Source organism: Anomaloglossus baeobatrachus, unplaced genomic scaffold (genome assembly GCF_048569485.1).
Source record: "Anomaloglossus baeobatrachus isolate aAnoBae1 unplaced genomic scaffold, aAnoBae1.hap1 Scaffold_598, whole genome shotgun sequence".
NCBI lineage: Eukaryota > Metazoa > Chordata > Amphibia > Anura > Aromobatidae > Anomaloglossus > Anomaloglossus baeobatrachus.
Genome location: NW_027444962.1, coordinates 111,694 through 137,266, shown reverse-complemented (window position 1 = coordinate 137,266; position 25,573 = coordinate 111,694). Strand labels below are relative to the sequence as shown.

General features: G+C 49.2%; 1 protein-coding gene across 2 annotated transcripts in view; it reads right to left on the bottom strand.

Moving 5' to 3' along the window:
* LOC142285300 (mixed lineage kinase domain-like protein) overlaps positions 1-25,573 on the bottom strand; it is a 55,756-nt gene that overhangs the window by 3,932 nt on the left and 26,251 nt on the right. For both annotated transcript variants that reach the window (XM_075333261.1, XM_075333262.1), the window contains exons 2-7: positions 16,034-16,522; positions 12,366-12,425; positions 7,705-7,888; positions 7,526-7,623; positions 6,946-7,081; positions 6,754-6,838 (exon numbers count right to left, since the gene is read on the bottom strand). In XM_075333261.1, coding sequence (XP_075189376.1) covers positions 6,754-6,838; positions 6,946-7,081; positions 7,526-7,623; positions 7,705-7,888; positions 12,366-12,425; positions 16,034-16,484 — 1,014 coding nt within the window. In that variant the 5' untranslated portion in view covers positions 16,485-16,522. The remainder of the gene's footprint in view (positions 1-6,753; positions 6,839-6,945; positions 7,082-7,525; positions 7,624-7,704; positions 7,889-12,365; positions 12,426-16,033; positions 16,523-25,573) is intronic.

The following is a 25,573-nucleotide window of genomic DNA, read 5'->3' as shown; positions in this document are numbered from 1 at the left end:
GGGGCCTTCATCAGCCGCACTGACCAGACGGCATTCACTCCTATGTGTGGGGCTCCATCAGCCGCACTGACCAGACGGCAATCACTCCTATGTGTGGGGCTTCATCAGCCGCACTGACCAGACGGCATTCACTCCTATGTGTGGGGCCTTCATCAGCCGCACTGACCAGACGGCATTCACTCCTATGTGTGGGGCCTTCATCAGCCGCACTGACCAGACGGCATTCACTCCTATGTGTGGGGCCTTCATCAGCCGCACTGACCAGATGGCATTCACTCCTATGTGTGGGGCCTTCATCAGCCGCACTGACCAGACGGCATTCACTCCTATGTGTGGGGCTTCATCAGCCGCACTGACCAGACGACATTTACTCCTATGTGTGGGGCCTTCATCAGCCGCACTGACCAGACGGCATTCACTCCTATGTGTGGGGCCTTCATCAGCCGCACTGACCAGATGGCATTCACTCCTATGTGTGAGGCCTTCATCAGCTGCACTGACCAGACGGCATTCACTCCTATGTGTGGGGCCTCCATCAGCCGCACTGACCAGACGGCATTCACTCCAATGTGTGGGTCCTCCATCAGCCGCACTGACCAGACCGCATTCACTCCTATGTGTGGGGCCTTCATCAGCCGCACTGACCAGACAGCATTCACTCCTATGTGTGGGGCCTCCATCAGCCGCACTGACCAGACGGCATTCACTCCTATGTGTGGGGGCTTCATCAGCCGCACTGACCAGACGGCATTCACTCCTATGTGTGGGGCCTCCATCAGCCGCACTGACCAGACGGCATTCACTCCTATGTGTGGGGCCTCCATCAGCCGCACTGACCAGACGGCATTCACTCCTATGTGTGGGGCTTCATCAGCTGCACTGACCAGACGGCATTCACTCCTATGTGTGGGGCCTCCATCAGCCGCACTGACCAGACGGCATTCACTCCTATGTGTGGGGCCTTCATCAGCCGCACTGACCAGACCGCATTCACTCCTATGCGTGGGGCCTTCATCAGCCGCACTGACCAGACGGCATTCACTCCTATGTGTGGGGCTCCATCAGCCGCACTGACCAGACGGCAATCACTCCTATGTGTGGGGCTTCATCAGCCGCACTGACCAGACGGCATTCACTCCTATGTGTGGGGCCTTCATCAGCCGCACTGACCAGACGGCATTCACTCCTATGTGTGGGGCCTTCATCAGCCGCACTGACCAGACGGCATTCACTCCTATGTGTGGGGCCTTCATCAGCCGCACTGACCAGATGGCATTCACTCCTATGTGTGGGGCCTTCATCAGCCGCACTGACCAGACGGCATTCACTCCTATGTGTGGGGCCTTCATCAGCCGCACTGACCAGACGGCATTCACTCCTATGTGTGGGGCCTTCATCAGCCGCACTGACCAGACGGCATTCACTCCTATGTGTGGGGCCTTCATCAGCCGCACTGACCAGACGGCATTCACTCCTATGTGTGGGGCCTTCATCAGCCGCACTGACCAGATGGCATTCACTCCTATGTGTGAGGCCTTCATCAGCTGCACTGACCAGACGGCATTCACTCCTATGTGTGGGGCCTCCATCAGCCGCACTGACCAGACGGCATTCACTCCAATGTGTGGGTCCTCCATCAGCCGCACTGACCAGACCGCATTCACTCCTATGTGTGGGGCCTTCATCAGCCGCACTGACCAGACAGCATTCACTCCTATGTGTGGGGCCTCCATCAGCCGCACTGACCAGACGGCATTCACTCCTATGTGTGGGGCCTCCATCAGCCGCACTGACCAGACGGCATTCACTCCTATGTGTGGGGCCTCCATCAGCCGCACTGACCAGACGGCATTCACTCCTATGTGTGGGGCTTCATCAGCTGCACTGACCAGACGGCATTCACTCCTATGTGTGGGGCCTCCATCAGCCGCACTGACCAGACGGCATTCACTCCTATGTGTGGGGCCTTCATCAGCTGCACTGACCAGACGGCATTCACTCCTATGTGTGGGGCCTCCATCAGCCGCACTGACCAGACGGCATTCACTCCTATGTGTGGGGCTTCATCAGCCGCACTGACCAGACGGCATTCACTCCTATGTGTGGGGCTTCATCAGCCGCACTGACCAGACGGCATTCACACCTATGTGTGGGGCCTTCATCAGCCGCACTGACCAGACGGCATTCACTCCTATGTGTGGGGCTTCATCAGCCGCACTGACCAGACGGCATTCACTCCTATGTGTGGGGCCTCCATCAGCCGCACTGACCAGACGGCATTCACTCCTATGTGTGGGGGCTTCATCAGCCGCACTGACCAGACGGCATTCACTCCTATGTGTGGGGCTTCATCAGCCGCACTGACCAGACGGCATTCACTCCTATGTGTGGGGCCTCCATCAGCCGCACTGACCAGACGGCATTCACTCCTATGTGTGGGGGCTTCATCAGCCGCACTGACCAGACGGCATTCACTCCTATGTGTGGGGCCTCCATCAGCCGCACTGACCAGACGGCATTCACTCCTATGTGTGGGGCTTCATCAGCCGCACTGACCAGACGACATTCACTCCTATATGTGGGGCCTTCATCAGCCGCACTGACCAGACGGCATTCACTCCTATGTGTGGGGCCTTCATCAGCCGCACTGACCAGACGGCATTCACTCCTATGTGTGAGGCCTTCATCAGCTGCACTGACCAGACGGCATTCACTCCTATGTGTGGGGCCTTCATCAGCCGCACTGACCAGACGGCATTCACTCCTATGTGTGAGGCCTTCATCAGCTGCACTGACCAGACGGCATTCACTCCTATGTGTGGGGCCTTCATCAGCCGCACTGACCAGACGGCATTCACTCCTATGTGTGGGGCCTCCATCAGCCGCACTGACCAGACGGCATTCACTCCTATGCGTGGGGCCTTCATCAGCCGCACTGACCAGACGGCATTCACTCCTATGTGTGGGGCTCCATCAGCCGCACTGACCAGACGGCAATCACTCCTATGTGTGGGGCTTCATCAGCCGCACTGACCAGACGGCATTCACTCCTATGTGTGGGGCCTTCATCAGCCGCACTGACCAGACGGCATTCACTCCTATGTGTGGGGCCTTCATCAGCCGCACTGACCAGACGGCATTCACTCCTATGTGTGGGGCCTTCATCAGCCGCACTGACCAGATGGCATTCACTCCTATGTGTGGGGCCTTCATCAGCCGCACTGACCAGACGGCATTCACTCCTATGTGTGGGGCCTTCATCAGCCGCACTGACCAGACGGCATTCACTCCTATGTGTGGGGCCTTCATCAGCCGCACTGACCAGACGGCATTCACTCCTATGTGTGGGGCCTTCATCAGCCGCACTGACCAGACGGCATTCACTCCTATGTGTGGGGCCTTCATCAGCCGCACTGACCAGATGGCATTCACTCCTATGTGTGAGGCCTTCATCAGCTGCACTGACCAGACGGCATTCACTCCTATGTGTGGGGCCTCCATCAGCCGCACTGACCAGACGGCATTCACTCCAATGTGTGGGTCCTCCATCAGCCGCACTGACCAGACCGCATTCACTCCTATGTGTGGGGCCTTCATCAGCCGCACTGACCAGACGGCATTCACTCCTATGTGTGGGGCCTCCATCAGCCGCACTGACCAGACGGCATTCACTCCTATGTGTGGGGCCTCCATCAGCCGCACTGACCAGACGGCATTCACTCCTATGTGTGGGGCCTCCATCAGCCGCACTGACCAGACGGCATTCACTCCTATGTGTGGGGCTTCATCAGCTGCACTGACCAGACGGCATTCACTCCTATGTGTGGGGCCTCCATCAGCCGCACTGACCAGACGGCATTCACTCCTATGTGTGGGGCCTTCATCAGCTGCACTGACCAGACGGCATTCACTCCTATGTGTGGGGCCTCCATCAGCCGCACTGACCAGACGGCATTCACTCCTATGTGTGGGGCTTCATCAGCCGCACTGACCAGACGGCATTCACTCCTATGTGTGGGGCTTCATCAGCCGCACTGACCAGACGGCATTCACACCTATGTGTGGGGCCTTCATCAGCCGCACTGACCAGACGGCATTCACTCCTATGTGTGGGGCTTCATCAGCCGCACTGACCAGACGGCATTCACTCCTATGTGTGGGGCCTCCATCAGCCGCACTGACCAGACGGCATTCACTCCTATGTGTGGGGGCTTCATCAGCCGCACTGACCAGACGGCATTCACTCCTATGTGTGGGGCTTCATCAGCCGCACTGACCAGACGGCATTCACTCCTATGTGTGGGGCCTCCATCAGCCGCACTGACCAGACGGCATTCACTCCTATGTGTGGGGGCTTCATCAGCCGCACTGACCAGACGGCATTCACTCCTATGTGTGGGGCCTCCATCAGCCGCACTGACCAGACGGCATTCACTCCTATGTGTGGGGCTTCATCAGCCGCACTGACCAGACGACATTCACTCCTATATGTGGGGCCTTCATCAGCCGCACTGACCAGACGGCATTCACTCCTATGTGTGGGGCCTTCATCAGCCGCACTGACCAGACGGCATTCACTCCTATGTGTGGGGCCTTCATCAGCCGCACTGACCAGACGGCATTCACTCCTATGTGTGGGGCCTTCATCAGCCGCACTGACCAGATGGCATTCACTCCTATGTGTGAGGCCTTCATCAGCTGCACTGACCAGACGGCATTCACTCCTATGTGTGGGGCCTCCATCAGCCGCACTGACCAGACGGCATTCACTCCAATGTGTGGGTCCTCCATCAGCCGCACTGACCAGACCGCATTCACTCCTATGTGTGGGGCCTTCATCAGCCGCACTGACCAGACGGCATTCACTCCTATGTGTGGGGCCTCCATCAGCCGCACTGACCAGACGGCATTCACTCCTATGTGTGGGGCCTCCATCAGCCGCACTGACCAGACGGCATTCACTCCTATGTGTGGGGCCTCCATCAGCCGCACTGACCAGACGGCATTCACTCCTATGTGTGGGGCTTCATCAGCTGCACTGACCAGACGGCATTCACTCCTATGTGTGGGGCCTCCATCAGCCGCACTGACCAGACGGCATTCACTCCTATGTGTGGGGCCTTCATCAGCTGCACTGACCAGACGGCATTCACTCCTATGTGTGGGGCCTCCATCAGCCGCACTGACCAGACGGCATTCACTCCTATGTGTGGGGCTTCATCAGCCGCACTGACCAGACGGCATTCACTCCTATGTGTGGGGCTTCATCAGCCGCACTGACCAGACGGCATTCACACCTATGTGTGGGGCCTTCATCAGCCGCACTGACCAGACGGCATTCACTCCTATGTGTGGGGCTTCATCAGCCGCACTGACCAGACGGCATTCACTCCTATGTGTGAGGCCTTCATCAGCTGCACTGACCAGACGGCATTCACTCCTATGTGTGGGGCCTTCATCAGCCGCACTGACCAGACGGCATTCACTCCTATGTGTGAGGCCTTCATCAGCTGCACTGACCAGACGGCATTCACTCCTATGTGTGGGGCCTTCATCAGCCGCACTGACCAGACGGCATTCACTCCTATGTGTGGGGCCTCCATCAGCCGCACTGACCAGACGGCATTCACTCCTATGTGTGGGGCTTCATCAGCCGCACTGACCAGACGGCATTCACACCTATGTGTGGGGCCTTCATCAGCCGCACTGACCAGACGGCATTCACTCCTATGTGTGGGGCTTCATCAGCCGCACTGACCAGACGGCATTCACTCCTATGTGTGGGGCCTCCATCAGCCGCACTGACCAGACGGCATTCACTCCTATGTGTGGGGGCTTCATCAGCCGCACTGACCAGACGGCATTCACTCCTATGTGTGGGGCTTCATCAGCCGCACTGACCAGACGGCATTCACTCCTATGTGTGGGGGCTTCATCAGCCGCACTGACCAGACGGCATTCACTCCTATGTGTGGGGCTTCATCAGCCGCACTGACCAGACGGCATTCACTCCTATGTGTGAGGCCTTCATCAGCTGCACTGACCAGACGGCATTCACTCCTATGTGTGGGGCCTTCATCAGCCGCACTGACCAGACGGCATTCACTCCTATGTGTGGGGCCTCCATCAGCCGCACTGACCAGACGGCATTCACTCCTATGTGTGGGGCCTTCATCAGCTGCACTGACCAGACGGCATTCACTCCTATGTGTGGGGCCTCCATCAGCCGCACTGACCAGACGGCATTCACTCCTATGTGTGGGGCTTCATCAGCCGCACTGACCAGACGACATTCACTCCTATATGTGGGGCCTTCATCAGCCGCACTGACCAGACGGCATTCACTCCTATGTGTGGGGCCTTCATCAGCCGCACTGACCAGACCGCATTCACTCCTATGTGTGGGGCCTTCATCAGCCGCACTGACCAGACGACATTCACTCCTATGTGTGGGGCTTCATCAGCCGCACTGACCAGACGGCATTCACTCCTATGTGTGAGGCCTTCATCAGCTGCACTGACCAGACGGCATTCACTCCCTATGTGTGGGGCCTTCATCAGCCGCACTGACCAGATGGCATTCACTCCTATGTGTGGGGCCTTCATCAGCCGCACTGACCAGACGGCATTCACTCCTATGTGTGGGGCCTTCATCAGCCGCACTGACCAGACGGCATTCACTCCTATGTGTGGGGCCTTCATCAGCCGCACTGACCAGACGACAGGGGCAATGTAATCGCAGCTGTCCTTTACCTTTACACAGTACGTCCCGTCCACCAGGAGTCGGGAGCTGCTCAGACTCCCGTGAAGAATGGCCTTCACCTCCGTCTGATGTAACCTGTGGATGCAAAGTGTCAGAATGTGATTACTATGTGCAGGAGGCCTGCACACCATCTCCCGGGAAGCACGCCCGGGCACAAGGCCCCGACTGATCAGATACAGCACCGGTACAAGGCTCTGGCTGCATCTAGAGACATTTGGACGCGGCACTCCCATGACAGCTCCTTCTCTTGTTTCAGCACCTCTCTCAGGGTCCCTTTTTCACAGTATTCCGTCACAAGAGAGTAGCGGGGCTCTCTGCCTGGACCAGAGGAGACGACAGTGAGCTCCGGAAGCGGGAACAGAACAGTAAGGAAGAGAGAAGGCAGAGGAGGCCGAGAGAGAGGAGGGATAAAGACTGAGCCTTCCACTACGTCTTATAACCATCCACGTCATACCGCCACTATTACTATGTCAGACGTGTGTGATTATTACCGTCCTATCGTACATGGGTGACTCTTCTCATACCGCACGTGTTACTGAAGCCACACTGATCATTTTCACATTTTTCTATCTTTGTGTGGTTGTTTATTATATTCTGCTGAGTTTCTAGTTTTGCTTGTCTACATTTTGTTGGACGGTTGTAGTTTGAGGTTTGGTGGAAATTTATGCCTAAGGATAGAGTTGAGGAGCAGACAGTGCCCGAGCCTGGAGGAGCTGGGGCAGGAGGAGAGGAGATCAGCGTGAAGCTTGCACCACTGCTCACCGGAGTTATCGATGCAGATGCCGTACAGACGTAAGATGTTTGGGCTTTCGTATTTCTTCATGGTTTTGCATTCGGACTGGAAGGTTTCTCTTACGTAGCTGGAGATAGAAGATGCACAGATCTATGACATGATCCCTGATGACCTAAGAGTCTCACGGCTTCTCCGCCTGGGAACTTACTCATTGTTTCTGTTCACCTCTCCCTTTAAGACTTTGATCATCACTCGGCTCTTGTGATATTCCCCCAAGTACAGACTGTGGCTGTCGGTCATCACCTCGCCGGGGATTTCCAGCAAATCTATCCGCCTCAGATCAGTACCTTGAATCTCCTTTATATCCCACTGTCGGGCAATCTCGGCTTGTACTGCGGAAGACACCAAATTTACTAATGTGATGAAAATAAACCTGGCCTAAAGGGATGAGCGAACTTAAACTGTAAAGTTCAGGCTTCTTACCGGACTCCTAGCATCCGGGACTCTTACACAAACTTCCCATGATTATTAGGCCCTTCCCCGCCTAAAATTAGCAGCCCACAGCCACCCCAGAAGATTCGCATCAATTAGATGCTCCAACTCTGGTGCGGTACCTGGCTCTTCCCGATTGCCTTGGTGTGATGCCAATCAGGTTAATACTTGTGGGGTTGATGTCAGCTGTGAATTTACAGCTGGCATCAAGCATGTCTATCACTACTAACCTAGCAAGCATAGAGTTAAAACACACACGAAAAAAAAAGTTTATTTGAATAAAGACTCCCCCACGCTCTCGTTCACCAATTCATTAATATTAAAAAGTTCCAACATAATCCAATAGTGTAATGTCCTACGACGCCCATCAAATCCTATGGAGCTTCATTCTAAGCAACCCAGAATTTCTCACAAGGCAGTGACCTATGGTACCTCGTTCTCAGAATGAAGCTCCATAGGATTTGATGGGCGTTGTGGGACATTACTCCACTAGATTAGATTAGATTAGATTACGTCGGCCTTCCTGGATTTTTCTAATTAATAAATTGGTGACGGAGGGCGCAAGGTGAAGTCTTCAATCAAATAAACTATTTTTTGTGTGTGTGCTTTAAGTCTACACTTACCAGGTTAGTACTGGCGATGTCTGAGAGATGCCTCTCCATTAGTAACCCCTGGGCTGACACCGCACCAGGGCAATTGGGAAGAGCTGGGCAAAGCGCCAGAATTGAAGCATCTGGGGCAGCTGTGGGCTGCTAGTTGTAGGCTGGAAAGAGCCAAATAACCATGGACCTTCTAACCCTGATACCAGCCCCCAGCTGTCTGCCTTACCTTCTCTGGTAATCAAAAATAGGCGGGACCCCACGTATATTTTGTTTTGATTTATTTATTCCCTATCCACATTCATTTGCAGGGTAATTGTCCTGCTCTTACCCCCATTTTGCTTCCTTTTGCAGCCTCTAGCCCTTACTACGACCATTTTACAGCAGCACAGTTCGGGAGTGTGAAAAAGTGACCCCTTTTGGATTTCTTATTCTTTTGAATGTTTGTCACACTTAAATGTTTCAGATCAAACAAATTTAAATATTAGACAAAGATAACCGAAAGAAATGTAAGTATTATTAAAGGACAAAGAATCCAAACCTACAGGGTCCTGTTTGAAAAAGTGATTGCCCCCCCTCCTTAAAACATAAATTACCTGTGGTTTATCACATCTTTGGGAAGCTGAATTCTATTTCCCTATCCACACCCCCGCCTGTTCAATGCCACACCTCTTCTCAAACAAGAATTCACTTAAGGTCTGCCTGACAAAGTGAAGAAGACCAAAAGATCCTCAAAAGCCAGACATCATGCTGCGATCCAAAGAAATTCGGGAACAAATGAGAAACAGAGTAATATCTCTTAATCTGGAAAAGGTTATAAAGCCATTTTTAAAGCTTTGGGACTCAAGCCATTATCCACAAATGGAGAAAACATGGAACAGTGACGAACCTTCTCAGGAGTGGCCGGCCGACCAAAATTACTCCCAAGAGCACAGCGACAACTCATCAAAGAGGTAACAACAACATGCAATGAACTGCAGACCTTACTTGCCTCAGCTAAGGTCAGTGTTCATTGTGAAGACACAGCCCTGTTCAAAGTCTGCCAGGGGGTTAATGTTCTTAATTTGGCCAGACATGGGTCCCTTTAGTGTGGTAACTCGTGCTTAAATCCTTGTTTTCCGCTGGACTCATCGGAGCCGTCCATTGTCTGAGGTTGTGTATTGCTAAGTTAATGTGAAACCCCTCAGCCTCTCTGTCTACCTCACTCAGAAGAGAATTATACAGGAGAATTACCTATGTGCATGGAAATGCCACCCAATTAGAGCACAGCCTTATTCCACCAATCTGGTGAGACCACATTCTCTGGCATGAGTGCCCGGGAGAGAGAAGAAGTGACTGTTGGAGTCACCAGGTTGTTCTTTTGCTACATGGCTGCAATCTAGGGGTTTTGGCCCCAGTTGTAAGTCCATTACCCAGTCTAGGCACTTCGGCGCAGGCTAGGGGATCAGAAACTGGATTATATTGTGCCGGATCACCGCCGAGGATTCTAGGATTCGGCTGGAAGAAACCCAAGTTGGGACGATTCGGTTATCTAGCTACAGACCTTGCTGTGCTCTTGAAGCTTCCTACACTTGTTACTATTCTTAGAAAAATACATTGGATTACCAGACATTAATAACTTATCCCCACACCCATACAAACAAGCTGTGTACGAAACACGTGTCGGGGCACTGGGCTTTGTGATTCGCCAGCAGGCACATGTACTTTTGGCACCCTGGGTTAGTGTCCTCTGTTAGCAAATGAATTGATTTGATTTGAATTTCATGCTACTGGTATTTGTATTGCACTTTAACAACCCTCTATGTTAATATACAGTATGCTAATTTTTCCAGACACCTAACCCTTCACACCAATGAATTAGAAATGTGATGTGCAGGAATTTTCTATGGTGCCATCATGTTTATTGCTTCTGCAGTCACACTGCCTTGTTTTTAGGGGTGTGGGGGGATTTTTAAATGTATCTCAGCCAATTTCTGTGTGGGAATTTTCATAGACAATTTTGTTAAATACGATGATTTGTAGGGTCTTTGATTATGGACTAAGAAATTAATGTCTTGTAATCCTCTGTATTTTTCCAAGGTCTTTTTCTGGGGACACCAGCAATAACAATGTATCTACCGTATATATCTATGGGCATTATATATTTTAGTTTAAGCTTGTCACTATTCTGTTCCCGGTAAGTGCCTGCCAAAAGCAGGGTGCTGCTGATTTGGGGTATGTGGAAGCTCGGAAGGCACAAATATTCTACTCCCTGGTAAGCCAGTGGAAGGGTGATATTCTGTCACCTATTGCATCATGTGATTTGCATGGTTTTGGGTTATGACTCTGACTGTTGGTGACCAATAAAGTCTAATTATTGGGGTTCCCGCACCCTGTGTTGTCTGTAGTGTTCTGCCCATGGGTAAGGAGTTCGGGCGTTCAGTTGGGATGATTCCTGGTCCATGCGGTCTTTCTAAAAACAGCCAAGCCAGTGGAAGAGAGCACCCACTGACCCCCGTGTCTCCACATTCATGACTCCACCATAAGAAAGAGACTGGGGAAAAATAGCCGGCATGGCCGAGCTTCAAGACAAATACCACTGCTGAAAAACAAGAACATAAAGGCTCGTCTCAGTTTTGCGAAAAAAACATTTTAATGATCCCCAAGACTTTTGGGAGAATACTCTGTGGACTGAGGAGACAAAAGTTGAAGTTTTTGGAAGGTGTATATCGCATTACATCTGGTGTAGGAGTAAAACAGCATTTCAGGAAAGGAACATCATACCAACAGTAAAGTATGGTGGAAGTAGTGTGATGGTCTGGGATGGTTTTGCTGCTTCAGGACCTGGAAGACTTCTGGTAAATGGAGCCATGAATTCTGCTGTCTACCAAACAGTCCTGAAGGAGAATGTCCGGCCACCTGTTCCTGACCTCCAAGCTGAAGCGCACTTGGGTTCTGCAGCCGGACAATGGTTCAAAGCACACCAGAAAGTCCACCTCTGAAAGGCTTAAGAAAAGCGAAATGAAGACTTTGGAGCGGCCTAGTCAAAGTCCAAATCTTAATATGGTGGAGATGCTGTGGCCGGACCTTAAGAAGGCCGCTGATGCCCAGAAACCTCCGATGTGGCTGAATCACAACAATTCTGCAAAGATTGGCGGCCAAAATTCCTCCAAAGTAAAAGACTAATTGCCGGTTATCGCACACGCTTGATTGCAGATATAGCTGCTAAGGGCGGCCCATTCAGTTATTAGGTTCAGGGGACAATCACTTTTTCATGCAGGGGCTGTCTGTTTGGATTTCTCTTTCCCTTAATAAATAAAGTCCTTCTTTTATAAACTGCATTATTTGTTACTTGTGTTTTCTTTCTCAAATATTTACATTTTATTTGATAGGAAACATTTACGTGTCACAAACAAACAAAAGGATAAGAAATCCAGAAGGGGTCAGATGCTTTTTCGACGCTGTAGATGGGGTTTGGGTCAAGTCGAGGTACCAAACCAGAACTTTAACTAAAGTCTGGGCGACCCTGCGCATCCAGGGATCCGCTCATCCCATCATAGCATGCAGCGCCCCCCTATGTGAGCATAAAGTAAGAGCCCCCTGGTGGTGGTACCTGCTGCCGGATATCATCGCTTTGTGCGTGACATCGGTCTCCAACCTGAGACTCGGCAGCATGCTGGAAGTTGAGTTGTGCAGCTGCTGGAGAGCCACAGGTTGGAGGCCAATGAAGTCAACAAGGAGATGAATGATTCCTACATACAGTGCCCACTGCTGTAACCCCGGAGCCAGCAATACTCACTCATCTGCTGCATCCTCTGGATCCCCGCATCCACCTTGTCACCCACAGATGTCATCTCCCCTGCAAGAAACAAATGGTCATCATTCAGATATGAGGACATGGCTGCACGTACACCCCGAGTCTGTCCCGGCTATCCTCTGAGCTCGGGGACTGCAGAGACACAATGCAACAAACCCTCAGCTGTGAGCAGTATTCTGGAGAACTTACTCTGCAGCAGAGACATCAGATATGAGGACATGGCTGCACGTGCACCCCGAGGCTGTCCCGGCTATCCTCTGAGCTCGGGGACTGCAGAGACACAATGCAACAAACCCTCAGCTGTGAGCAGTATTCTGGAGAACTTACTCTGCAGCAGAGACATCAGATATGAGGACATGGCTGCACGTGCACCCCGAGTCTGTCCCGGCTATCCTCTGAGCTCAGGGACTGCAGAGACCCCAATACAACAAGCCCTCAGCTGTGAGCAGTATTCTGGAGAGCTTACTCTGCAGCAGAGACATCAGATATGAGGACATGGCTGCACGTGCACCCCGAGTCTGTCCCGGCTATCCTCTGAGCTCGGGGACTGCAGAGACCCCAATACAACAAACCCTCAGCTGTGAGCAGTATTCTGGAGAGCTTACTCTGCAGCAGAGACATCAGATATGAGGACATGGCTGCACGTGCACCCCGAGGCTGTCCCGGCTATCCTCTGAGCTCAGGGACTGCAGAGATGCAATGCAACAAACCCTCAGCTGTGAGCAGTATTCTGGAGAACTTACTCTGCAGCAGAGACATCAGATATGAGGACATGGCTGCACGTGCACCCCGAGGCTGTCCCGGCTATCCTCTGAGCTCGGGGACTGCAGAGACACAATGCAACAAACCCTCAGCTGTGAGCAGTATTCTGGAGAACTTACTCTGCAGCAGAGACATCAGATATGAGGACATGGCTGCACGTGCACCCCGAGTCTGTCCCGGCTATCCTCTGAGCTCAGGGACTGCAGAGACCCCAATACAACAAGCCCTCAGCTGTGAGCAGTATTCTGGAGAACTTACTCTGCAGCAGAGACATCAGATATGAGGACATGGCTGCACGTGCACCCCGAGTCTGTCCCGGCTATCCTCTGAGCTCAGGGACTGCAGAGACCCCAATACAACAAGCCCTCAGCTGTGAGCAGTATTCTGGAGAGCTTACTCTGCAGCAGAGACATCAGATATGAGGACATGGCTGCACGTGCACCCCGAGGCTGTCCCGGCTATCCTCTGAGCTCAGGGACTGCAGAGATGCAATGCAACAAACCCTCAGCTGTGAGCAGTATTCTGGAGAACTTACTCTGCAGCAGAGACATCAGATATGAGGACATGGCTGCACGTGCACCCCGAGGCTGTCCCGGCTATCCTCTGAGCTCGGGGACTGCAGAGACACAATGCAACAAACCCTCAGCTGTGAGCAGTATTCTGGAGAACTTACTCTGCAGCAGAGACATCAGATATGAGGACATGGCTGCACGTGCACCCCGAGGCTGTCCCGGCTATCCTCTGAGCTCGGGGACTGCAGAGATGCAATGCAACAAACCCTCAGCTGTGAGCAGTATTCTGGAGAACTTACTCTGCAGCAGAGACATCAGATATGAGGACATGGCTGCACGTGCACCCCGAGGCTGTCCCGGCTATCCTCTGAGCTCGGGGACTGCAGAGACACAATGCAACAAACCCTCAGCTGTGAGCAGTATTCTGGAGAACTTACTCTGCAGCAGAGACATCAGATATGAGGACATGGCTGCACGTGCACCCCGAGTCTGTCCCGGCTATCCTCTGAGCTCGGGGACTGCAGAGACCCCAATACAACAAACCCTCAGCTGTGAGCAGTATTCTGGAGAGCTTACTCTGCAGCAGAGACATCAGATATGAGGACATGGCTGCACGTGCACCCCGAGGCTGTCCCGGCTATCCTCTGAGCTCAGGGACTGCAGAGATGCAATGCAACAAACCCTCAGCTGTGAGCAGTATTCTGGAGAACTTACTCTGCAGCAGAGACATCAGATATGAGGACATGGCTGCACGTGCACCCCGAGGCTGTCCCGGCTATCCTCTGAGCTCGGGGACTGCAGAGACACAATGCAACAAACCCTCAGCTGTGAGCAGTATTCTGGAGAACTTACTCTGCAGCAGAGACATCAGATATGAGGACATGGCTGCACGTGCACCCCGAGTCTGTCCCGGCTATCCTCTGAGCTCAGGGACTGCAGAGACCCCAATACAACAAACCCTCAGCTGTGAGCAGTATTCTGGAGAACTTACTCTGCAGCAGAGACATCAGATATGAGGACATGGCTGCACGTGCACCCCGAGGCTGTCCCGGCTATCCTCTGAGCTCAGGGACTGCAGAGATGCAATGCAACAAACCCTCAGCTGTGAGCAGTATTCTGGAGAACTTACTCTGCAGCAGAGACATCAGATATGAGGACATGGCTGCACGTGCACCCCGAGGCTGTCCCGGCTATCCTCTGAGCTCGGGGACTGCAGAGACACAATGCAACAAACCCTCAGCTGTGAGCAGTATTCTGGAGAACTTACTCTGCAGCAGAGACATCAGATATGAGGACATGGCTGCACGTGCACCCCGAGTCTGTCCCGGCTATCCTCTGAGCTCAGGGACTGCAGAGACCCCAATACAACAAGCCCTCAGCTGTGAGCAGTATTCTGGAGAGCTTACTCTGCAGCAGAGACATCAGATATGAGGACATGGCTGCACGTGCACCCCGAGTCTGTCCCGGCTATCCTCTGAGCTCGGGGACTGCAGAGACCCCAATACAACAAACCCTCAGCTGTGAGCAGTATTCTGGAGAGCTTACTCTGCAGCAGAGACATCAGATATGAGGACATGGCTGCACGTGCACCCCGAGGCTGTCCCGGCTATCCTCTGAGCTCGGGGACTGCAGAGACACAATGCAACAAACCCTCAGCTGTGAGCAGTATTCTGGAGAACTTACTCTGCAGCAGAGACATCAGATATGAGGACATGGCTGCACGTGCACCCCGAGTCTGTCCCGGCTATCCTCTGAGCTCAGGGACTGCAGAGACCCCAATACAACAAACCCTCAGCTGTGAGCAGTATTCTGGAGAACTTACTCTGCAGCAGAGACATCAGATATGAGGACATGGCTGCACGTGCACCCCGAGGCTGTCCCGGCTATCCTCTGAGCTCAGGGACTGCAGAGATGCAATGCAACAAACCCTCAGCTGTGAGCAGTATTCTGGAGAACTTACTCTGCAGCAGAGACATCAGATATGAGGACATGGCTGCACGTGCACCCCGAGGCTGTCCCGGCTATCCTCTGAGCTCGGGGACTGCAGAGACACAATGCAACAAACCCTCAGCTGTGAGCAGTATTCTGGAGAACTTACTCTGCAGCAGAGACATCAGATATGAGGACATGGCTGCACGTGCACCCCGAGTCTGTCCCGGCTATCCTCTGAGCTCAGGGACTGCAGAGACCCCAATACAACAAGCCCTCAGCTGTGAGCAGTATTCTGGAGAGCTTACTCTGCAGCAGAGACATCAGATATGAGGACATGGCTGCACGTGCACCCCGAGTCTGTCCCGGCTATCCTCTGAGCTCGGGGACTGCAGAGACCCCAATACAACAAACCCTCAGCTGTGAGCAGTATTCTGGAGAACTTACTCTGCAGCAGAGACATCAGATTTCTTGTGTCCTCTTCAATGTCCTTTAGATTCTGCTTCCGTAGACTTTCATCATTAAATTGTTTAAGATATTGTTCTCTAAGTTCTACTTGTATCAGGACCTGCAGGACCTGGGCGGTGTTACTCATCTGCTCGCTGATGTGCATGAACTTGTTCTGTATGCCCCCCGCCCGCAGGATCTTCCTCCACCAGCCGCTCTGCGAGTACTTGCTCACCCAGCATTCCGCGTTCTGCAGGTTTAGCAGCAGATCACACAGGGTCCTCTCCAGCTCTCTGGATTTCTCAGGATCATCTCTTAGTTTCTCAACCGGAAGTAACAGCAGCTCCATCCTCTTCTTCAGACGGTAGCAGCGCTTCTTGTTGGTCTCGGCCCGGTCACACTGATCATAAATGGTTTTTGCAACTGTAAAAATGCTTTTCACCATCTCCATAATTCTTCAAAGTTCTGCAGGCAGAGGGCACAGATCGGCTGTGAAATGAAAGAGAATATTTTATTACCGCTTACACAGCAGAGATGGCCCAGCTCATTGGCTTCAAGCTCTAGTTTACAATCAGTGGCTCACCAGCTGGTGAGACTACAACTCCCAGCATGCACTGATAGTCTGTGTGTGGCCTCCAGCTGCTGTAATTCCCAGAGGAGCAATGCATGACCTATAAGCCTTCCTTTACCAGTTTACTGCCTCTATGCTGTGTGAATTCAGGCAAACAAGCCATCAGTCAGACAAGGCGGTGACGCTGGGTGTAGAACAGAGCTGGAGTGACAGAGGCTTCAGATCTTTAAATGGCTCCTCAGCAAGTACCGTCACTGCTCCTTACACAGTCGAGCACCAGTTTTCTCTGATGCTGATTGAGTACTGAATATAAAAGAAATCAATGGGAAATGTGATCACTTTCAGACTCGGATGCTCGGTGGAGTAACGAGCTGTGGTGAGCGCTCGCTCATCACTATTTACATTGTATCACTCAGGGCTGTGGAGTCGGTAAGCCAAACCTTCAACTCCGGCTCCTCCATTTCTCTTGCACCGACTCCGACTCCTACATATATTGCTTATAGTTAGGTGAAAAATTTATTGTAGTACATGAACATGTGTATGTGATAATCAGACATTTAATCATTTTTATGATACAATAATCAAGATATTTATTATATTTATAGATATTTATATTTACTGGAATACAACTTTAGAACACAAAAAACTAATAAATTGTAAATATGTAATACACTATGTAATATACAGTAGATTACATATATATCTTGTGTGTGTGTGTGTGTGTGTGTGTATATATATATATATATATATATATATATATTACATAGTGTATTACATATTTACAGTTTATTACAGTTTTTTGTGTTGTAAAGTTGTATCCAATCAATATATTTTATGTTCTATCCAAATATCTTGATTATTGTATCATAACAATGATTAAATGTCTGATGGTCACATTGTACAATACATTTTTCACTTAAATATAAGCATTATACTAAATGTTATTATTTAGTATGTTTATGTTGAAAACAGTTTTTTGCCACTTACATAGTGTTATATATATATTACATAGTGTTATATATAACACTATAAGTGGCAAAAAAACAGTTTTCAACAAAAACCTAGTAAATACCATTTGTGCAGTCTATGAATTTGTTGTAAGAATAGAATTGCCTCCATCAGATCGTCCTTCACAGATGACCTCAAATCTAACCTCATAATGTTAAGGCTGGAGAACGACCTCTCTACAGTAACTTGGGCTGGAGGAAAGCCATAACCATATGCCAACATCTCTAACAATTTTCGGGTGTAAAGGAATGGCCTCGTGCACACTCAGTTTTGATGCACGGTTGAATTTTTCTATTATTTGAGAGCAAGTGAAACATTTTACTGAAATCTGGACAATCTGCTGCTATAGGAGGCGCAGTGACATCTGGTCAATCTGCTGCTATAGGAGACGCAGTGACATCTGGCCAATCTGCCACTATAGGAGACGCAGTGACATCTGGCCAATCTGCCGCTATAGGAGACGCAGTGACATCTGGACAATCTGCCGCTATAGGAGACGGAGTGACATCTGGACAATCTGCTGCTATAGGAGACGCAGTGACATCTGGCCAATCTGCTGCTATAGGAGACGCAGTGACATCTGGCCAATCTGCCGCTATAGGAGACGCAGTGACATCTGGACAATCTGCCGCTATAGGAGACGCAGTGACATCTGGACAATCTGCCGCTATAGGAGACGGAGTGACATCTGGACAATCTGCTGCTATAGGAGACGCAGTGACATCTGGTCAATCTGCTGCTATAGGAGACGGAGTGACATCTGGCCAATCTGCTGCTATAGGAGACGCAGTGACATCTGGACAATCTGCTGCTATAGGAGACGGAGTGAAATCTGGTCAATCTGCTGCTATAGGAGACGCAGTGACATCTGGACAATCTGCTGCTATAGGAGACACAGTGACATCTGGACAATCTGCTGCTATAGGAGACGCAGTGACATCTGGCCAATCTGCTGCTATAGGAGACGCAGTGACATCTGGACAATCTGCTGCTATAGGAGACGGAGTGACATCTGGTCAATCTGCTGCTATAGGAGACGCAGTGACATCTGGTCAATCTGCTGCTATAGGTGACGCAGTGACATCTGGTCAATCTGCTGCTATAGGAGACGCAGTGACATCTGGTCATTCTGCTGCTATAGGTGACGCAGTGACATCTGGTCAATCTGCTGCTATAGGAGTCACAGTGACATCTGGCCAATCTGCTGCTATAGGAGACGCAGTGACATCTGGTCAATCTGCTGCTATAGGAGACGGAGTGACATCTGGTCAATCTGCTGCTATAGGAGACGCAGTGACATCTGGTCAATCTGCTGCTATAGGAGACGCAGTGACATCTGGCCAATCTGCTGCAATAGGAGACGCAGTGACATCTGGCCAATCTGCTGCTACAGGAGACGCAGTGACATCTGGCCAATCTGCTGCTATAGGAGACGCAGTGACATCTGGTCATTCTGCTGCTATAGGTGACGCAGTGACATCTGGTCAATCTGCTGCTATAGGAGACACAGTGACATCTGGTCAATCTGCTGCTATAGGAGACGCAGTGACATCTGGCCAATCTGCTGCTACAGGAGACGCAGTGACATCTGGACAATCTGCCGCTATAGGAGACGCAGTGACATCTGGCCAATCTGCTGCTATAGGAGACGGAGTGAAATCTGGTCAATCTGCTGCTATAGGAGACGCAGTGACATCTGGTCAATCTGCTGCTATAGGAGACGGAGTGAAATCTGGTCAATCTGCTGCTATAGGAGACGCAGTGACATCTGGTCAATCTGCTGCTATAGGAGACGGAGTGAAATCTGGTCAATCTGCTGCTATAGGAGACGGAGTGAAATCTGGTCAATCTGCTGCTATAGGAGACGGAGTGAAATCTGGTCAATCTGCTGCTATAGGAGACGGAGTGACATCTGGTCAATCTGCTGCTATAGGAGACAGAGTGAAATCTGGTCAATCTGCTGCTATAGGAGACGGAGTGAAATCTAATCAATCTGCTGCTATAGGAGATGCAGTGAAATCTTTTTCCTTGCGGCAACGCTTTGCCTGCTCCATGTCAACCAAATACTTGTCAAAGTTAAACTCCTCATCTGATGAGGCTGAAGATACGGCAGCAGTAGCACTGTCAGGCCCCAGTCCTCTTGTGCCTGGCAGTCCTGTAGCCGCTCATCCTAACTGCTACCTCAGTCAGAGCTTCTTTTCCTTTAGTAAGCTGTTGATCATCAAGCAGTATATGATGACTTGGGTCCACATAAACAGCTGCCAGGAGAATTTTATTTTCCAATAGCTGTGTCTCTCTCCATTTCATTGAAGCAGAAATGCCATCTGCGATTAAACCTCCTCTTTGGGACAGGCAAAATAGCAAGTTCTTCCACTCCCTTATGAAAATGCCAGGCGTTAAATCCTCAGCTTGTAATTTTTTAGTCACGGTAAATGGGTGATTAAGCAATTTCTTAAATTCAGCCACCTGTGTCCAATGACCTTCATTTAATGTTACTTGAGGTTCACCATATCTATAAGAAACGATTTTAGTTCAAGCAATCGCTCAGTCAATAAATAAGTGCTGCCTCACCAAGTGGCTTGATTGACAATTGCCCCTTTCCCAGCACGTCTCTTCAAGATGGAATCAATTTTAGGGGTTCTGGCGGCAATAACCAACTTCCTCACTTTTTCAATTAGATTTCCAGCATGTCCGCCCAGTTTCACACATCCAGCTTTTCGCCGGTTTGGCGGATGCGGCGCACGCCAATATAGTATGATACAGTATAGTGGCAGCACCGCAACTTCCGGGTCACGCGCTCCGCTCTAATGACAGCATGTGACCGGCGTTTGTCGCGCTGCCACTGTACTGTATACACTGTACTGGAGTGCGCCGCATCTGCCAAACCGGCAAAAAGCCGGATGTGTGAAACCGGGGTCCCTCTTGCAGACTCTCTCTTATTGCCGGCTGCAGCGTGTGCACAACACAGCGCATGTGATGAATAGGAAACAAGATCATCTCATCCTAAAGTATCATTTTGTATTATCTGTGTGTTCCTCAGTTACATGAGCAGCGCTGCGGCTCCATCTCACACACACTGAATGCTACATTCTCTTCTAGCTGCTGTTCATTCCTCTCATCAGTGTAATTGCACTTATGTGTGAAGCATTGTCCGTTACAATGGCAAGAACCTGTTCTTCTTTGCGTTCCTAATCTTGCAGAACGTTTTCCACTAAGGCCTGGAGAAACTGGCTGCTGCGATGAGCTTTACTATCTGTTACTGCCGGTGACTTTCTTGTCACAAACTTATCGAACATTGATGGCAAAATAATTCAGTGACATGCAGTGACTCTGGGAATAATTCAGTGACATGCAGTGACTCTGGAAATAATTCAGTGACATGCAGTGACTCTGGAAATAATTCAGTGAAATGCAGTGACTCTGGGAATAATTCACTGAAATGCAGTGACTCTGGGAATAATTCACTGAAATGCAGTGACTCTGGGAATAATTCAGTGAAATGCAGTGACTCTGGACATAATTCAGTGAAATGCAGTGACTCTGGAAATAATTCAGTGAAATGCAGTGACTCTGGGAATAATTCACTGAACTGCAGTGACTCTGGAAATAATTCCGTGAAATGCAGTGACTCTGGGATTAATTCAGTGACATGCAGTGACTCTGGGAATAATTCAGTGAAATGCAGTGATTCTGGGAATAATTCAGTGAAATGCAGTGACTCTGGGAATAATTCAGTGAAATGCAGTGACTCTGGGAATAATTCAGTGAAATGCAGTGACTCTGGGAATAATTCACTGAACTGCAGTGACTCTGGAAATAATTCAGTGAAATGCAGTGACTCTGGAAATAATTCAGTGAAATGCAGTGACTCTGGGAATAATTCAGTGGCATGCAGTGACTGGGAATAATTCAGTGACATGCAGTGACTCTGGGAATAATTCAGTGACATGCAGTGACTCTGGGAATAATTCAGTGAAATGCATTGACTCTGGGAATAATTCAGTGACATGCAGTGACTCTGGAAATAATTCAGTGACATGCAGTGACTCTGGAAATAATTCAGTGAAATGCAGTGACTCGAAATAACTCAGTGAAATGCAGTGACTCTGGAAATAATTCACTGAACTGCAGTGACTCTGGAAATAATTCAGTGAAATGCAGTGACTCTGGACATAATTCAGTGAAATGCAGTTACTCTGGAAATAATTCAGTGAAATGCAGTGACTCTGGGAATAATTCACTGAACTGCAGTGACTCTGGAAATAATTCAGTGAAATGCAGTGACTCTGGGAATAATTCACTGAACTGCAGTGACTCTGGGAATAATTCAGTGAAATGCAGTGACTCTGGGAATAATTCAGTGACATGCAGTGACTCTGGGAATAATTCAGTGAAATGCAGTGACTCTGGGAATAATTCAGTGACATGCAGTGACTGGGAATAATTCAGTGAAATGCAGTGACTCTGGGAATAATTCAGTGACATGCAGTGCAGTGACTCTGGGAATAATTCAGTGACATGCAGTGACTCTGGGAATAATTCAGTGACATGCAGTGACTCTGGGAATAATTCAGTGACATGCAGTGACTCTGGGAATAATTCAGTGAAATGCAGTGATTCTGGGAATAATTCAGTGAAATGCAGTGACTCTGGGAATAATTCAGTGACATGCAGTGACTCTGGGAATAATTCAGTGAAATGCAGTGACTGGGAATAATTCACTGAACTGCAGTGACTCTGGAAATAATTCAGTGAAATGCAGTGACTCTGGAAATAATTCAGTGAAATGCAGTGACTCTGGGAATAATTCAGTGACATGCAGTGACTCTGGGAATAATTCAGTGACATGCAGTGACTCTGGGAATAATTCAGTGACATGCAGTGACTCTGGGAATAATTCAGTGAAATGCAGTGACTCTGGACATAATTCAGTGAAATGCAGTGACTCTGGAAATAATTCAGTGAAATGCAGTGACTCTGGGAATAATTCAGTGACATGCAGTGACTCTGGGAATAATTCAGTGACATGCAGTGACTCTGGGAATAATTCAGTGAAATGCAGTGACTCTGGGAATAATTCAGTGACATGCAGTGACTCTGGGAATAATTCAGTGAAATGCAGTGACTCTGGGAATAATTCAGTGACATGCAGTGACTCTGGGAATAATTCAGTGACATGCAGTGACTCTGGGAATAATTCAGTGACATGCAGTGACTCTGGGAATAATTCAGTGACATGCAGTGACTCTGGGAATAATTCAGTGACATGCAGTGACTCTGGGAATAATTCAGTGACATGCAGTGACTCTGGGAATAATTCAGTGACATGCAGTGACTCTGGGAATGATTCAGTGACATGCAGTGACTCTGGGAATAATTCAGTGACATGCAGTGACTCTGGGAATAATTCAGTGAAATGCAGTGACTCTTGGAATAATTCAGTGACATGCACTGACTGGGAATAATTCAGTGAAATGCAGTGACTCTGGGAATAATTCAGTGACATGCAGTGACTCTGGGAATAATTCAGTGACATGCAGTGACTCTGGGAATAATTCAGTGACATGCAGTGACTCTGGAAATAATTCAGTGAAATGCAGTGACTCTGGGAATAATTCAGTGAAATGCAGTGACTCTGGGAATAATTCAGTGAAATACAGTGACTCTGGGAATAATTCAGTGACATGCAGTGACTCTGGGAATAATTCAGTGACATGCAGTGACTCTGGGAATAATTCAGTGACATGCAGTGACTCTGGGAATAATTCAGTGACATGCAGTGACTCTGGGAATAATTCAGTGACATGCAGTGACTCTGGGAATAATTCAGTGACATGCAGTGACTCTGGGAATAATTCAGTGACATGCAGTGACTCTGGGAATAATTCAGTGAAATGCAGTGACTCTGGGAATAATTCAGTGACATGCAGTGACTCTGGGAATAATTCAGTGACATGCAGTGACTCTGGGAATAATTCAGTGAAATGCAGTGACTCTGGGAATAATTCAGTGACATGCAGTGACTCTGGGAATAATTCAGTGACATGCAGTGACTCTGGGAATAATTCAGTGAAATGCAGTGACTCTGGAAATAATTCAGTGACATGCAGTGACTCTGGAAATAATTCAGTGAAATGCAGTCACTCTGGGAATAATTCACTGAAATGCAGTCACTCTGGGAATAATTCACTGAAATGCAGTGACTCTGGGAATAATTCAGTGAAATGCAGTGACTCTGGAAATAATTCCGTGAAATGCAGTGACTCTGGGATTAATTCAGTGACATGCAGTGACTCTGGGAATAATTCAGTGAAATGCAGTGATTCTGGGAATAATTCAGTGAAATGCAGTGACTCTGGGAATAATTCACTGAAATGCAGTGACTCTGGGAATAATTCAGTGAAATGCAGTGACTCTGGGAATAATTCACTGAACTGCAGTGACTCTGGAAATAATTCAGTGAAATGCAGTGACTCTGGAAATAATTCAGTGAAATGCAGTGACTCTGGACATAATTCAGTGAAATGCAGTTACTCTGGAAATAATTCAGTGACATGCAGTGACTCTGGGAATAATTCAGTGACATGCAGTGACTCTGGGAATAATTCAGTGACATGCAGTGACTGGGAATAATTCAGTGAAATGCAGTGAATCTGGGAATAATTCAGTGACATGCAGTGACTCTGGGAATAATTCAGTGACATGCAGTGACTCTGGGAATAATTCAGTGACATGCAGTGACTCTGGAAATAATTCAGTGACATGCAGTGACTCTGGGAATAATTCAGTGAAATGCAGTGACTCTGGAAATAATTCAGTGAAATGCAGTCACTCTGGGAATAATTCACTGAAATGCAGTGACTCTGGGAATAATTCAGTGAAATGCAGTGACTCTGGGAATAATTCAGTGACATGCAGTGACTCTGGGAATAATTCAGTGACATGCAGTGACTGGGAATAATTCAGTGAAATGCAGTGACTCTGGGAATAATTCAGTGACATGCAGTGACTCTGGGAATAATTCAGTGACATGCAGTGACTCTGGGAATAATTCAGTGACATGCAGTGACTCTGGGAATAATTCAGTGACATGCAGTGACTCTGGAAATAATTCAGTGACATGCAGTGACTCTGGAAATAATTCAGTGACATGCAGTGACTCTGGAAATAATTCAGTGAAATGCAGTCACTCTGGGAATAATTCACTGAAATGCAGTGACTCTGGGAATAATTCACTGAAATGCAGTGACTCTGGGAATAATTCAGTGAAATGCAGTGACTCTGGACATAATTCAGTGAAATGCAGTGACTCTGGAAATCAGTGAAATGCAGTGACTCTGGGAATAATTCAGTGACATGCAGTGCCTCTGGGAATAATTCAGTGACATGCAGTGACTCTGGGAATAATTCAGTGACATGCAGTGACTCTGGGAATAATTCAGTGACATGCAGTGACTCTGGGAATAATTCAGTGACATGCAGTGACTCTGGGAATAATTCAGTGACATGCAGTGACTCTGGGAATAATTCAGTGACATGCAGTGACTCTGGGAATAATTCAGTGACATGCAGTGACTCTGGGAATAATTCAGTGACATGCAGTGACTCTGGGAATAATTCAGTGAAATGCAGTGACTCTTGGAATAATTCAGTGACATGCACTGACTGGGAATAATTCAGTGAAATGCAGTGACTCTGGGAATAATTCAGTGACATGCAGTGACTCTGGGAATAATTCAGTGACATGCAGTGACTCTGGGAATAATTCAGTGACATGCAGTGACTCTGGAAATAATTCAGTGAAATGCAGTGACTCTGGGAATAATTCAGTGAAATGCAGTGACTCTGGGAATAATTCAGTGAAATACAGTGACTCTGGGAATAATTCAGTGACATGCAGTGACTCTGGGAATAATTCAGTGACATGCAGTGACTCTGGGAATAATTCAGTGACATGCAGT